The following is a 16,820-nucleotide window of genomic DNA, read 5'->3' as shown; positions in this document are numbered from 1 at the left end:
TACTCAAGACTACAACCTGAGAGGAAACTTCAAACCCATGGTTTGTCTCTAGATATTCATAGTTAGGCATTAATGTGTAATAAAGATGACAGTAACTAGAAATGCCTGACAAAACACTTGGGCAGCAGAGTGGAACATTATGATAATTGATAGCTATTAGTCCTTGCAACCATTCCATCACAACAATATTGAATACTGTTAGACAACCAAATGAAGTGAATGAATGCATTGTTATGTAGAGAAATTGACACTAATGTATTTACTTCTTATGGACAATGAGTCTCTCAAGGGGGTCACAAGCACCAGAATATGTTAGAAGATTTCATCTTCCATGGAGTCTTAAATTTCAACAATGCCATAAGTATAGGCTGTTATAAAAATAAAGAAATTCATGACTGACAAGCTATTAGTCCTTGCAACCATTCCATCACAACAATATTGAATACTGTTAGACAACCAAATGAAGTGAATGAATGCATTGTTATGTAGAGAAATTGACACTAATGTATTTACTTTTTATGGACAATGAGTCTCTCAAGGGGGTCACAAGCACCAGAATATGTTAGAAGATTTCATCTTCCATGGAGTCTTAAATTTCAACAATGCCATAAGTCTTCCATGGAGTCTTAAATTTCAACAATGCCATAAGTATAGGCTGTTATAAAAATAAAGAAATTCATGACTGACTTTACGGATTTGGGTTCATTCCATATTTATTTTGCTTTCATCATTTTATGTCTAGTTACGTTTCTGTGATTCCTTGGGCTCGTAATGTCCCCGTTTTAGCAGGCTCCTACAGCTTGGCTTAGTCAGTTCATCATTGCAACGCTCATGAGCTAACAGTGTGATTTGAGGGTCTTTGTTGATTGACATGCTAATTATAGTAAGTCAATTGTGGGCTATTCCTTTTGTAAGATGTGCGGTTGAGGCACCAGGTGGTTTGGCTTCTTCTTTAATTGATCTGGTAAATTGATAGAGCTATTCATTATAAGTTCTATATTAAGATTTTCTCAATAAATGACTTTATCATATAAGTGTTATAATGTGATGGTGTGTTGGAGAAGCCTCTTATGTGAAAAGTGTCTTCATGAAGCTATGTCAAAGTTAGAACCAACGCGGGTTCTTATAGTGGTATCAGAGCTATTTCTTGCTAGCCTGCAGGGAAATGGGTTTCAGCATGACTCAGAGGTTTATTCTGGGTTGACATTACACCCACAAAGGTTGCACTTTTGCACTTGGTGATGGGGAACCTGAGATTTAGTCTGGTAGTATTGATGATAGGGGTGTTGGTGGATCAGAAGGGTCTATGTTGACATAGGTGTCCTGACATTGATAGAGAGGCCAAGGAGACATTGATAGACCTCGTACATGGTTAGCACCATGTTGTCGACGTGCTGCAACAACTATTTGATATGTTGCGGTGTATTGTACTCCTTAAAGGACGAAGTAGGGAGAGAGGTTCCAGGGATGATTCTGTTAGTTCACACAGATCTCAGGTTGATGAAAGGTCTGGAGTTGGAGACAAGGTTACAGTTGAGGACTGAGTCAGGATTGATGACAAGATTGATAGGATCGATGCATATGATAGGCCACAATGACCTACTTCTCTAAGACTAGAGGCTGACATAGTCAATATTGAGATTGAGGTTGTGGCTTTTGTAGATGATATTTTGACACACTTTGTAGAGTGTGATGCTCTTCTACAAGCCATCAAGCAAAATATTAACTTTGATAGATTCCTCATACAGAAGTGAGATCATACTAGAGGTAGGTGTGCACCCGAGAGACAAAGGCTTAGATAGTCAGACTTGCGTGAGGCAACCAACAAAATAACCTTAGCCCACTTTGATTGCAGTGCAATGTGACAACTCGAGCTTGGGTCCATAAGATTGATACATATTTAACATTGTGTCCCATGACTGAGGAGGACGCCATTAGATTTGCTGCACTTGGATGGAGTGGCTCATGATTGGTGGTACCATGGGCTAGTACCCTTATATCACGATTAGATTTTTTCCTATCAGGAGTTTGTGGATAGATTGATAGAGCGCTTTGATAGAAAGAACCTCGAGGTATATTTCTGAGAGTTAGCTCAGCCATACAGACAAGTGGCCTTGAGGCCTTCACCAGCGAGTTCCAACGGCTTATAGTGATGGTCTATGATATTTCTAAATGGAGGAGAGTTATGCTTTTAATGGAAGGATTGGTCAAGACACTTTGAGGGTGAGTGAAGTCCTTGGACCCACCTACTTTGTAGGAGGCAATAAGGAAAGGGAGAGATCTTGAGTCATCCATATCTCAAAGCAAGTTTGCTTCGAAGCTTTCTACCTCTTCACATGCAGATGAGGAACACCCACTGGTTACTGATGATAAAGGAAAAACAGTTGGGAAGAATGATGAGGCATCACGAGAAGATTTGAGACAAAAACTTTTCTTTTGGTGTAAAGGACCTTATGCTAAAGGACACAATTGTTCATTGAGGCCTAAAGGAGGGGCAAACTGTACTATGGGGTGTACTATGACGAGGTTGACGCTGAATCTTCACAGCAGTTTGTTTGTTTAGATGGTGATGATGAGGATTTCAGTGAGGTATACATAATGAGGAGTGCATACAACTTCACACTTGACCCCCACGTGTAGGATATTTACTAGCTTCAAAGTTTTTTTGTGCCCAAGTTTGATGTTTTGCATGGTGGCTCAGTTGATGAAGAAAAAGGGGGCAAATTGAGACTTCCTATTGAGTTTCTTCCTTGTGATGTTATGGTCTCTACATTATCAACACTAGTGTTGAGTACAATTCTACTCACTAGGTTGTTTATTCTTACGGTGTTGTATTTATGGGGATTATCCAGTGATGATAGGGGCATCATGCACATTTTTCTATGGGATCCTGGTGGAGATTGGTGTTGTCGTGCTATGGGATTGCGATTGCTTGAGGAAAAGTAGTCTTGGGGAGGGGGGACTATACTACTCCCATTTTTAGTAGAATTGGGCTTAGTCAGTTCGTCATTGCAACCCTCGTGAGCTAACAATGTGATTTGAGGGTCTCTGTTGATTGACTTGCTATTTATAGGAAGTTAATTGTGGGCAATTCCTTTTTTTAGCAGCGCAATTGAGGCTCCAAGTGATTTGGCTTCTTCAGTGATTGATTCTATACATTACAAGTTGTTAATTAAGATTATCTTAATAAATGACTCTATCATATAAGTGTTATAACTTGATGGTGTGTTGGAGAAGCCTCTTAAATAAAAGGTGTCTTCGTGAAGCCATGTGCCTGGAAAGTTATTCATTAAAATAATTAGATGGAAGCTTCTAATTGAAAGGTGTGTTGATGAAGCAACTTTAGTGAAAGGTGTATTGGAGAAGCCAAGTCACATCATAAAAGAGGCTCCATGAAGCAAATAGATTCATTATTGTCTATTGCTTTTTGATATTTCCTTGTGAGGGTTTTGAAGTGTGAATTCTTGGGGACTGATTCCCCTTGATTCCTATATCAATTTGCTGCTGTTGTATAGCAAATTGGTTTAGCATTCTGAATCTGAGTTTTGCATTTCAATTCATTGCTGAGGCAGAGAATTGAAAATTTTCTTTAATTTGATTTTGGGTGTCTTCTCAACTGTATTCACTGTGCCTTGGGAGGTGACAAAGTGCTGAAGTTTGGTGTTTATTGTTACTAGTTTTGGGCGTCAAATAGCTCTGCTTATTGGTGTCAATTTCCAACTGTACTTTGGCGTGGGTTTTACTGGCTGAAGCTCCACAGCTGGGCGTTTTTCTATTACTGTTACTAGGCATTGAATTCCTACAGAAAATTGCACCCACCTGGGTGGCCTAATTTATGGGGGCTGGAATTGCAATTGTGGGTGTCTGAATTGCCCTACTGGCGGTCTGTTTGAAGGCTGCAATCTCTGTCTTAGCAGTTGTGATCAAATTGAGGGACAGCTGTTAAGAGTTCGGCCTGCATCTTGGCGTCATCATATCTGCACCTGGCATTGGGAATTTTGGGCAACGTTTGCATATATCTGGAGCCCATGATTACATATTGTGAGGCAGCGTTCGCTACATCAGACCTGCATTTAGGTTCAAGAACCTGTGCTCATTGTTTGGCGTGGGAAATTTCCAGCTATGGAGTAGTGTTACATGTCCATTTTCTGCATATCGAACCTTATTACAAAGATTACCAGGTTCTTTATATTTGATTGTAATTTCAACATTGTTGAAACAATAATGCTATAATAACATATTTCAAGTTGGAAATTCTGTACTTAGCATTTCTAGTGGAAGTTATTTAATTTGTTGCATTCCAGTATTTGATATATTTAAAAATACAAAAATCATATATTCTGAAAAATACACAAGATTGCAAAACATTTCAAAGCAAGAACAATATTATCCAGCGTTACATTAGTGTTCGCCAGTCGGGTTCATTACAGTGGTATGAGAGCTTGCTTGCAAAGTGTTAAGCAAAATGTTAAACAACTAAATGGTAAAGAAAATTGTTTTCTGTCAAAGTTATTGCTAACAGGGGTTCTTTCTGGCGTCAGCAATATACTCTTGTAATTTTCTGTTCTTCATGTCCCATTGACCTATTTATTAAGATATGCAGTTTACTGCATGGTGAGTTCCATTGTTGATATTTGTTGTGGTACCCTGCTCCTTTGGATGCTTATTTACCTTCATCTTCTTATCAATGTTCCTCTACATCTTTGTTCTGGATAGATTGCAATTTAGGATTTATTATAATTAGATATTTTGACAGGATACATTTTTCTCTGCTGACAAAGACAAGTGTTCTGCAAGTCATTCATTAAAAAGAAAAGAAAACAAAAGGTTTAAATGTTTTGACATTCCTCTGTTGAAATTAAGAAAGATTGTTTTATTGCAATTTTTTTATATAGTCAATAACAAATTATTTTAAAATTTAGACAATCGTAGCTTGACAAAAGCATCCCCATGACTATATCATCTATCACGGTGCTATCATTTGATATCACATTTCTGCTTTCTTGTCTTTTAACAATGTGATATGTATGACTATTAGCAAATATTTCTTACTTAAATAATCAAGCTTTGAGGCAGCTTCTAAAGTGACATGTTGATTTGAATTTTGAGCAGACATGTGCAGGGGCTGTGATGATGACAGACATTGTATTCTGGCTCATAATTGTCCCCTTTCTGACAAATGAACATTTCAGATTGAATGCAGTGAGTATATCAGCAGTTGAAAAGTTACTTGTCTCTTAGTAAGTCTTTTATTGATTCAGATAACATTTCCATGCAAATTTGATCATATAGATGAAAACGAAGAAAAATCACCCACTAAAAGTTTGGAGAGGAATTTAATGAGTAGATGTTTTTTGAATATGTAGTATTTGTGCAAGATAAATAATGGTTTCCTTTTTCTTCTAATTTCCAATCCTTGACAGACAACCATTGAACCATTTTAACTTGCATTTGGAAGTGTTTTAGCAGAACCAGCTGCTGTCTTTGCTGGTGGAAATTCGTTGATCTAAAGGGCCAAAGACACACATTTATCAATTTCTACATACACAAAATTAAAGTTTGTGTTCAATATCCTTAACAGAAGTCCAACAAAATTGACTTATTTCATTTTTTGGCCATTGTTTTTTTTCCAGCATGATGAGATACAACAAGAAAACTTATTATTAGTAAGAGGGAAGAAGTCTCCGTCCCCTAGTGACATATTGTAAACAGGGATGCAATTTAAGATATAGGAAACATGAATATGGGTGCTTCTAGGCATTAGTAGGCTTTATTTCACCCTAGCTGAAGTTTCATGCCCATTATATGCCTTTTTTCATGTGATACACCCAGTGTGTACATTTTGCATGTATTGTTAATCTGTTAATTTGTTGCGGATTTACGATTGTAGATTTTGCGATAATTTTTGTATGAGTTATTGCACAAGCCTAGCTTAATTATGGCATCTTCAAGTTTTCAACAAATAACTCTCACCTTTGGTCCCAGTACTGAAGCAATGATACCATTATCTTCTTAGCTTTTTAAATTATTTGTACTTATCATATTTTCATAGTCCTAGCTAAGTTTACCTTTCAGAATTTGTCTGCTACTGAAGTCGTGAGCCCTAGAGCCTCAGCTTGGGCTACCCAACTCAGGACTTTCTGAGTTTGGGGGATTCTCAAGTAGTCTTGTAAATTAGTAACTATTATATATAGACATGTTATATACATATTTCTTAATTCTTGTGTTTTTTTCTTGACATGACTATCACTCAAAATACATGAGTTGTGGATAGCCAGGTGTGAATTCATAGGAAAATTTAATTTGTGACTAAATTAGTTATAGAGTAGTTAATTTATGTTCAGCTATAACTGATATTGAATATGGCTCCAATATTACATTGGACATAGCTTGGAAATGTAAGAGATGTTAAATGTAAGATGACACAAATAAGCTCAAAAATAAAGACAAGAGGAGAAGACACTATGCCCTAGAGAGGGTTAAGAACCATATTTTTGCACCTCCGCGATTTTTTCAAGTCAAATTCTTGCATTATTTGAGCCAAAGTGGGATACTATATTTGAGTAGTATGGAAAAATCACAATCAAGAAAGTTCCTCCAAAGAGTGGATCTAATAACAATACCTAACATTAAGAATGAGACAACTCACATATGTTGTTAAATATTCAAAATTTGGCCCTTATAAACACAACCCTTTACCATTATACTGTGCAAAATACCAAGGTTCATGAAAATGTTTTATAAGAACCAACCACATCATAGTTTACGCAAGAACCAAACACAAATTTTCTTGGTTTATAGATAGAATCACTTGGGAACCACACCCCCAACTATGTATGCATATATGTGTATTGATGGAATTAAGTGGTGCAAACCTTTGGCTGGTTCACACCAAGCTTTGGTAATGGTTACTTGTGGGTGTGAGTTTTATTCCACTACAACATGCAGAATCGAATAGTTAGTAATCTAGGATGAAACATTAAATCTTCAACTCTAGTAATCTAGGATGAAACATTAAATCTTCAACTCTGAATAAGGATGCTCATATACTAAACAATGTACATGGATTGTGTGATCAAATGAGACAACCCCAAGGTTTCTTCTTTTTGTGGATGTTCACCTAGTTTTATGATGTGATATGCTAGTTATCACAAGTGGACTTATGCTATTGATTCAATGGTTACCAATTGGATTCTAACTTCTTTTGACCAACAAACTACAAAAGATAAGGGTTTAGAAATTCTATCTAACTCTAAGAGTGTAAGACAATGTTGATGATGGGGTGAGCTTCTAACCAGAGTCCTTGCTTCGCTGTGTTAGCTAGGCATAGGAGGGTGCTATCTTTTAAGTATGTCGGAATGGTTTTCACATTTTCAGTGCTCATTCAAATGCCCTATGAAGGTGCAATCTAAATGAACATCTCTAATAAAAGTTAAACACTTGCAATTTTAGGCCCAAACTAACCTTATACTATTACTTACAATCAGTAAGTACCAAAAAGTATGGACATTAGCTCCACCATCAATCACCATTCAACAATATATTCTATCCATCTACTACTGCTTCTACTTAACATGAAATGAAATCTAATCTAACTGAGGAAGTGAAGAAACCATGCAATATTCCAAACATTACAAACACTCACCATAAAAACCAACAATGGAAGAAGCAATAGTTTTGGTAGTATTTTGGAAAACAATCTCTAATGCATTACAAATGAGAATGCCTTGGCCTTTTATAGTAGTCCCTAGTACAATGAGTGGTCAAGATTGATTTGAAATCAAGGGCCAAGATTAACCCAAAACAACCCTAATTAGGGTTTCATAACCTCCACTAATAATTATTAAATGCGCACTTAGTTACAAAAGAGCACCAAAATTACATTGCTTTTGTGGGCCATAAGAATGATAAAATGCTACTTAGGCTTACAACAAATCTTCTTTAAAAAGATAATTTTCTTTGACTTTTCCTCTTTTGGTACATTCAATGAATCTAGACATAATATGATTAACCCCTTCCATTAGGACACTTGGTGTGTTGAAAGTAGAGCCCAGGAATCCATGAAGATAACCAGTAATAAGAAAGAGAGAAAACTGAAACAAAGAACACCAGAATCATCCTGCGAAAACCCTTCGAGAATGAAGGGAAAAACCCAGCCACACAACACAAATACATCTTTATTGATAATGAAATGTTCAAGTGTACAATATCCTTTGCTTGATGCAAATATATAACAATAGGAGAGATTCTTCACATTATAACTAAAGGTCTCTTGAGTTTCTTATAACTCCTATAATTAATTATGACTCTTCGAATATTCACGTCTCAATGCATGTGAATGACACATGTCATTTATATTTAATATTACAAATTAAACTTAAGTGTCCTTTTCAGCTGAAGATGACAATAACGGTAATAACGTCCAGATTTTGAGAGAAAGATCTCTATCGCAACTACAAACTTTAACACTCCCTCTTAGTAAGAGAGAGATCTTTAACTGAACAGTCACACAAAGCTGCAATCAAGAATGTCAATGATAAATTCTGATCATACGAATTCAAAACATAATTCATGGAGTTACTTAACATGAAAACCTGTAACAATGAGTCATATTCATGGAATCACTCAACATGAAAGCCTGAAACAATGAGTCATATTCATGGAATCACTCAACACGAAAACTTATAACAATGAGTCATATTCATGGAATCACTCAACATGAAAAGATTTGTAATACTCATAGCTAAGTCTTTATTCACGGACTCTCTCAACATGAACTATCATGGAATCTCTCAACATGACATCCGACTCCCATCACGAAATCTCTCAACGTGATGACATCATGGAATCTGTCAACATGATGTTCACTATCGCATAGTGAAAGAGTTATCATCGCTGATCTTACAATTTCATTTATTCACACAAGAATAAAATAGGCAATAACAAATTAAGACTTGATTCCATTTAAGTCTCAAATTTTATAAATACCACAAGCATCTTTGAGAGTGATGGAGATTTCATAAGTACTCCCTCTTAATTATGAAGCCTCCCTCTGAAGCTAAAACATCTCCCTCTTAATCATTGTTTTTCTCCTGCAACAAAAGTATATGTTAATGATAATTCTAATAGAATATTCACTATTCCTAGTGAAAGGACAGCTCAAAAGTAAATTGCAAGAAGACACCATGCATGTTATCAAGGGATATTTATCTTCTTGAATGAATTTTTTTAGAAAATTCCATTACAATCCCAAATGAATAATCTAAGTGATTCTTCTTTCAGCTAGGGCAGTCCTCTTATTGCCAAAAATAGATTCCTTAAGTATCCATTCTAGAATAGCTTGGTTTCTCGGGGCCTTAATTAACAACTAACATACTCAAAGGAATATAGATACTATTTTAATTTCATAGGAAGATAGTTATATTAGTCATGTTCATGTGAAAGGGAATGATGGTTAAAATCAGTTAAACAAAATTTTTTAACTAAGAACTTAAAACACCATCAATGAATTTAATATAGAGAATAAAATTCACATACCTTGGAATTTGAATCAATAAATCATTGTAGGAATGCTTCTGCAACCACCTAGGTTAGTCCACAAATACCACCATAACCTTATCAAATAACGAAATTTCTTCCAATACCGCTATATCAAAATCTAATGATGATTATCATTAAATACCACTATATAAACTTAGGCATCACATACCACTATAGCAATTGGGGCATCGATTACTATTGGATCGTTTAGGCCTTCAGTTACCACTGTGTCAATTAGGGCTTCCAATACCACTGATTCAGTTAGGGCTTCCGATACCACTGATTCAATTAGGGCTTCCGATACCATTGTAGCATTCCTTTCCTTCCGATTACTTAATTGTGGCAATAACTCAAGATTAGAAAATATGCTCACATTCAATATTCATATAAATGAACAATCTATAAATCTATCTCTCACATCTAGGTGTTAAATAACTATAACAATGAAATAACTCAATTAATCTTACCTTCTTGCATATACATCATAAAAGTGATAATACTTGTTTCCGACAAACAATTGAATGTATAGCTTATTTTGCCTATTGTACATCCGATAACTTGGGGAGAGGTGAAACATTGTCAGGGGCTTAACCACCCAACCTCGGACCATAACTAATTCCCCACACAATCTCCAATGAGAAAGGCCCTCCCTACCTAGAATAGACAGGGATCATCTTATTATCCACTGAGCATCTTAGTATCTAAACACACCATTTGATTTGACAGTAGGGGATTACAATAATAGGATCATGCATGAGCTATTAAGTGTTTCATTACCTAGTTATTTATATCTGATTTCATTCTTGGTTCTTGCAGGTTAACTCCACCTCCTCACCATTTCAATGGCTTCTTTGCCAGTGAATCCTAGGTGCCTGAAAGATTATGATCATCCTTCTATTATTTACACCTCTTTACCATTTCTATGGCATCTTGCCGGTGAATTCCTCAATGTTAGAAGTATTTTGATTATGTTCGGGAATTATGATAGCATTGTCATTGATGTTAGTTCACACAATCAATCAAGTTTCTACAACTACCATTTGTATTCATAAATGATATAAATCACAAGGATACTCGATGAAGATCTTCAATGATCTCTATGTAATGCAGGGGATCAACAGAAAAGTATTATAAATTGATTTCAGTCTAACAATGCATAGCCGGCTATGGACGAATATCAAAATAGAAAGAAGTTATGAACTTGAAAACATATTTTGTTTTATTCTCAGTCCTATCATTATGTGCCAACTATAATCTAACATTATACTTAGTGAAAATTGAACTATGAATTACAAATGCTTCTACTGTATTTCATTCAACCTTGGAATGAGTAATCAACTATAGTCGGGCTTAAACTTAGGAAAGAAGAAGGTAAATTATGACATGCGATTGCTTAAATTCGTGACCTGTGATTAAGATGTGGCTCCTCTTGCCCCTGGCTAGAACTTCTATTGGCTACTAGCTCACCCGCTATTTGATACTTGGTTTCAAACTTCAGTCGTTGGTAGAATTAAGGAAAGAAAAGAAATCAGGTTTGAGAAAAAGTGGTGAATATTCAGCTGAGAATGTCTAAGCTCGGCTTAATATGAAACGTATCAGATAATAGAAAGAAGAGGAAGGAAGGAATGATTTGCCTTAGTCGATTCATGGCTTCTTTAGAGGTTAGCCGAGACTCCTCGGCTTCTATCGGTTTTCAAGATGACTATTTGAATTCAAAACATTAATTCAATTTGAAAAGAAGAGAAATATAGAGGGAAAATAAATAAGGAGTTGAAGCGTTATAATTTTTATTTTATTATTATAATACGTTCTTATATACATTCACATAAGTCTATTGATGAGGTGACATCATTAGATTATTTTATTATAATTTATTGGTGCCATTTCATTTTTATATTTATGTGTTCGTAAGTAAGTGTTTATTATAATGATAAGATAAAAGTTAATAAACAATCTCTAAAGGTATGTATTATATTTTAACTCAATTATTTTATGTTTCTCAATTTATTTATTTAAATAGCTCATGCGGGTCCCACAGATGTATCCTGTTTCAAGTCACTAGGTTTTCAACCCATTTGCCCAGTGATGGTGATGCTCCTGTGCCTAATTCTAAACTGGCAATGCTTCCACCCCTTACACGTTTCCTGCAAGGTAATTCTCCACAGTTAAATTGTATTAACATAATAAATTATTTAATCATAATTTATCATAATGGTTACCCCTCTTCTCTATTCCATGAATTCGTGATAAATGATCAACTAGCTTGTTATCTTCATTTGAAATTATAACGACTAACCATCTTACCATTTAGCAAGATTATAACAAATTACATTGCCAACTGACTTCATGTGAACCTCAACGGCTATATTTTAAATTAGGTCAAAAATTGGGATGTAACATAATATTTGCAGAGGTTGCTCGAAAGATCAAAATCAAAGATCACAAAACTCAGATAAAAGAGCTTTACACAAAATACTCATAAACTATTCCTTGATATTGATCTTTTTATCAAAATCTGAAGACTATAAGCGAAAATCATAGAAGAATATGCAGGAAACTTCCCTATGAATGTGTCTGTTAATAAACATTCTAAAAAAAAAATTCCTATTGCATCCATTTGCAACAGAGATTAGTAAAGTAATCTTGTCATAAACTTTCCAAATCTAATCATTCACAACCATTTCATTTATGACAAGATAGTAGATGACTTCAGATAGGAAGTTAATGTAGAAAAAAATACTTAGCTTCCTTATTTCCAAACATATCATGCAAGCTTCAGTTCGATTACAAGAAGCTGACAGCCAGATAACTCTTAGAGAAGGCAAATTGTGATACCAGTATGAGTAGTTGTATACAGATATACTCATCATGTGTACCACAGACCACTTTGTGCACTAAGAAATGCAACTTCCCTTTGCTATGATGATCAGATATAGATGAAGGTTTCTTGTAATGATGACCACGCAACAGAGGCTCAATCAAGCGGAGCAGAACAATTTGATTGTAGACTTTCCTTCTCCATTAGTCGCAAAATAGAATTAATCCTTTTATTAGGTTGAAGCTTTAGCTATCAACATTCTTTCCTTGAATCCATAAGCAAGAACGTGTGCCTTTAGGTAAGCTTGCAAAAGGCACTTATATGAATGTAACCACCCACAATAGCCAACTTTAATCAGAGTATCAAACATATTTTCAGTATTTGCAACATCTCTTTTTTCGACGAATTTCTCTAATATTGCAATGAATGTGTTATAATATGGCTATACTCCCTCTGTGAGCCAATATTTGACTAGAGTTTAGACTCGAACCAGAGACCTTTAAAGAGGATTTCCTTGAAGAATATGCCTTCTTGGAAACCACCTTCACGACAGAAGACCTAGCTTCTGCCCTAGACTCCACCATTTTTGTCCTTGTTTTCTAGATTAATCTACAGATAATTTGAAAGAAATAATTTGAAAGAATAATACGAGAGATAGATAACTCCAGATAATGACTTGCATTGGTCCTGTATACTTGTTTGATAAAAAAATGTTAGACATATCATTAAAAACAAAAAAAAATCTTTTATTTTTAGCTCCACCTTAAATTGATAAGGCAAAGCGATTAAAAAATCATGCTTAAAGAAGTGACAAACATCTCAAATTGATGAGAAGAAATATGCAGTGCCAACTGTACACTCGAAAGTGTCCCACTCTAAACCCTTCTATCCAAACGATTCCATGAGTTCGGAATGCTTGGATGCCGGCTTAGAGCTCCCTATCCATGGAGTGCAAGAGAGTATATTTCAAGAATAAAAAGGCTCTCAGATGAGCCTTAGAGATACTCTTCTTGCTAGTAAACCATGCAATGGGAGGTTCCAAAGACAAGATGCAAGAATGCAAATGTCCCAAGGAGTTCCTCAAGAATGCAATGCAAATGAAGATTAAGCTAGAATGAATATGAAAAATGCAGCTATTCTAAGCATGGATGAGAGTGTTACAATCCAAATATTAAGCTATGTGAGATTAAGCTACATGTAAAAATGAAATCTAAGCTAAGATGCTATGGTATGAGAGAATGTAGACAAGAAATAGAAGTTCTCCACAAAGCTCCAAAGAAACCTGTTAGAAAACCTGCAGCATAACAATATTCAAAAGATGGATTGATTGAGGGGGAAAGCTCTCTCCCTTTTAAAGTCATACGGACGGTAGAGATCAAGATGAAGATGATGGATGATCAACGGTAGAATTTGAAAAGAGGAGTGATCCATGTGCACACACAAATCAACCAATAGAATATAAGTTGACTTGTCATATAAGACAAAAGTCACAAAGCCTTTTCTTTTAATTGCAAAATAGAAAAAGGACTTTATGTGTGCACTTTAAGTGGGTTAGAAGAATGGGGTGTTTTATTTAATTAAAAGGGGACATGTTCTTTTAATCAAATAATGAACTTAGGATAGCATAGTCAAACTATAGGTTATAATCAAATAAATTGATTATTAGCAATTTGGTCTAGGTAAATGATTAAATTAATTTAGCCAAAATGCTGAGAAGGGGGCTAATAGCTTAGATGATCATTTTTAGGTGATTACATTTGCCCCTCTTTGACTAATGTGTGATCGATCTGGGAACACATTACGTCAAAGAAAATCAAAGCCAAGTAGGCGATGATAGATATAGATGTCTAATTCCAAAGAGTGAAATGCAGAAATAGATAGCAAGTCCTGAATGCACAGCCTGATAGCAGTAGTACTAAACACTAGGAAGAGATGATGTCAGAATTCAAGAAGAATACTAACACTTAGAAAATCAGATAGAGTGAGAGCAAGTGAGAAGATCAAACAAATGCTCCTAAGCAGTGATAGAGTATTTCTGCCCCCTCGGGATCGAAATTGAAATGAGGTAAGGGGATGCAAAAACTAGCTAGAAATGATAAAATTAGAGTATAGCAATGTCCAAGATGACAGATAGATGATTAGAACCCAAGAATGACTATATAAAAAAATTGATAAAATGCCCCAGTTTGACTAGAGTTGACCTTGAAGGATATAGCATAAAAATAAGGTCAAAATGAGTAGAAAGGTGAGTTTAGACATGAAATAGTGAATTTAAGTAGATATGAAGTATGGAAATGATGAAGACATGGAGAAATGAAGATGCCCCAGTGATGATTCAGATATTAGACCTCAAAAGGTCAGCTAACTGCTCAGAAGAAAGTAGAATTTTAAAAGACAATTTTGACCATCAAGATTAACTCGAATTTGGATTTTGATCCCGAAAATGAATCTAGGACGTCAAAATTATTTAAGAGGTCAAAACTTTATATAATGTGATGATAAGATAGAAAAGAGATGAAGCAAAAGATTAAGAAGGTGAAAAGACATGAACAAGAAGAAAGTAAAGAAATATATGAAAGGAGTTAGCTAATATGTCCACAAAAAGATGAAGAGAGAGCTCTCCCCATATGCAAGAATGCAAGACTAAGCTAGAAAATGAACCTAAAATGCAAGCTAATATGCAAAGTGGTTTACCAGCAAGAAGTGCATAACATTTAGACTCTTAATTTCATCATTGAGCATTTATTAGGGACATCATGAGATCATACAACCATCACCAGTATAACTATGAGGATATGAATATGATCGATATTAGATAGGTATGTGGAAATCCAATCTAAGCATCAGAGACATGTAAGTCAAGATAACTACACGATTAGATTCCCTAAGTTTAATTTAGCAAGATTACACCTGTATCAAGGCATAAGCGCCAGGATAAACCCTGAGTGCGATCTTGCAAAAACAATCAAGGATGATACATTTATAAGTCAAAGTGTTGAATAGGACAAGCATGAATGCTTACAACACTATAGACAAACAAAAGTATACCCACAAGCAGAAATCAAGAAAATATGTCCCATGCCCCCAGTCTTCTAGTCAATGACATCCTTGAAAGGCTATTAGGGAGGGAACACCTGGCAAAGAAATCATCATAGACAGCACACAAAGTAGATAAAGATCAGCATAGCTCAGTCGTTTAAGTGTTAAAGTGCGTGTGTGTAAGTCACTTGGCCATTTCTTCCAGACTTGATTCTGATAGTGAGAAATATTGTGACATCGGAGACCGTAGGTAAACTATCTTTAAAGTGTTGAAAAACACTTGATGTCAAAGTGGGGGAAGTGTTGAGAAACACTATTTTGTGAGTTGCCAAAGAAACCCTAATGCACAAGAATACCTCAATAGGCTAAGTAGCTATGCCCCCAAGATGAGGACAAGAAACAATTCCAAGCTAGCAAATGTGTAGCAAAATAGGATGATTGAGATTGATAGACATAGGTGCGAGGGTTTCAAGTAGTGCCTGTTTCCAGGTTTTCACCACTTTGACAGATTTTTTTTAGGACTTTTTTCATTTTTTTTGTATTTTTATATTTTTTATTTTTTTGGTGATACATCAAAGTGCCTATTGCTAGGTTTTCACTAAGATGATCATTTTTTCAGGACATTTTCTGATTTTTTGGATTTTTTAGAAGGTTTTAGATATCACTAGTTCTCAAGCAAGATCACATCATTTTCTCCCAATTTCTAGCAAGGTATAGGATATGATGGAGCAACGAGCCAGTGGATAAGCAAAGATGGATGAAAAAAGGAATGTGAAGCAAGTGAAAGTGATCCTCAAGGACTGACTCCTCAAGAGTACCCAAGCTAGGGAAAGAGGTGAAATAGTCATATGAAGCATGTTTTGGATAAGCAATGGAAGTAATGAGAAAGATAGCATGTAGGATAAGTGGTGAAGCCAACAAGTGTGATAGCATGAAGTGTGTAGTCAAAAAGAGTAGCCATGTCAAGAGACATATGAGAATCATGTTTCATTTATTATGATCAAGACCAAGGGGTCAACTAGATAGGATAGCGATGGGATAGAGCAATAAGAATAAAGCTCAAGATAGAGGCTATGAGTGAATGGGAGAGCACAATAGAAAATCTCATGGATAAGATAGCCAATATGCAAAGATAGTTCAACATTGTCAAGATCAAAGAGAGAAGAGGGGATAGATGGATGGTGGAAGAATTACGCATGATGCCTATTTGCCAGGTTTTCATCATGGTACTTATCCATGGTGCCACAAGAAATAGTTTTCACCATAGGATAAATTTATTTCTCTTTACTTTTGCTACCAAGGTGCCACAAGAAGTGGTTTTCACCAAGGCACATTTTCATTTTTTTTCATTTTTTTTTTTGAATTTTTAGAAAGAGCTCAAGCTATTTGAATGTAGATAGTGCTCTTATAGAAAAGATAAGTC

General features: G+C 35.4%; 1 protein-coding gene across 9 annotated transcripts in view; it reads left to right on the top strand.

The window, feature by feature from the left end:
* The window catches only part of LOC149557214 (uncharacterized), a 120,469-nt gene that overhangs the window by 73,152 nt on the left and 30,497 nt on the right, over positions 1-16,820 (top strand). For 8 of the 9 annotated variants that reach the window (XM_089831929.1, XM_089831934.1, XM_089831930.1 and 5 more), the window contains one exon: positions 5,113-5,202. In XM_089831929.1, the coding sequence (XP_089688055.1) occupies positions 5,113-5,202 (90 nt within the window). Of the gene's footprint in view, positions 1-5,112; positions 5,241-16,820 lie in introns of all 9 variants that reach the window. The other variant, XM_089831938.1, reaches the window with a different exon arrangement.

This window comes from Cupressus sempervirens, chromosome 5 (assembly GCF_028749045.1).
Source record: "Cupressus sempervirens isolate cs-2001-9-10 chromosome 5, ASM2874904v1, whole genome shotgun sequence".
NCBI classification, from domain to species: Eukaryota; Viridiplantae; Streptophyta; class Pinopsida; order Cupressales; family Cupressaceae; genus Cupressus; species Cupressus sempervirens.
The sequence above is the reverse complement of the archived record's forward strand: the minus strand, read 5'-3'. Positions and strand labels throughout refer to the sequence as shown.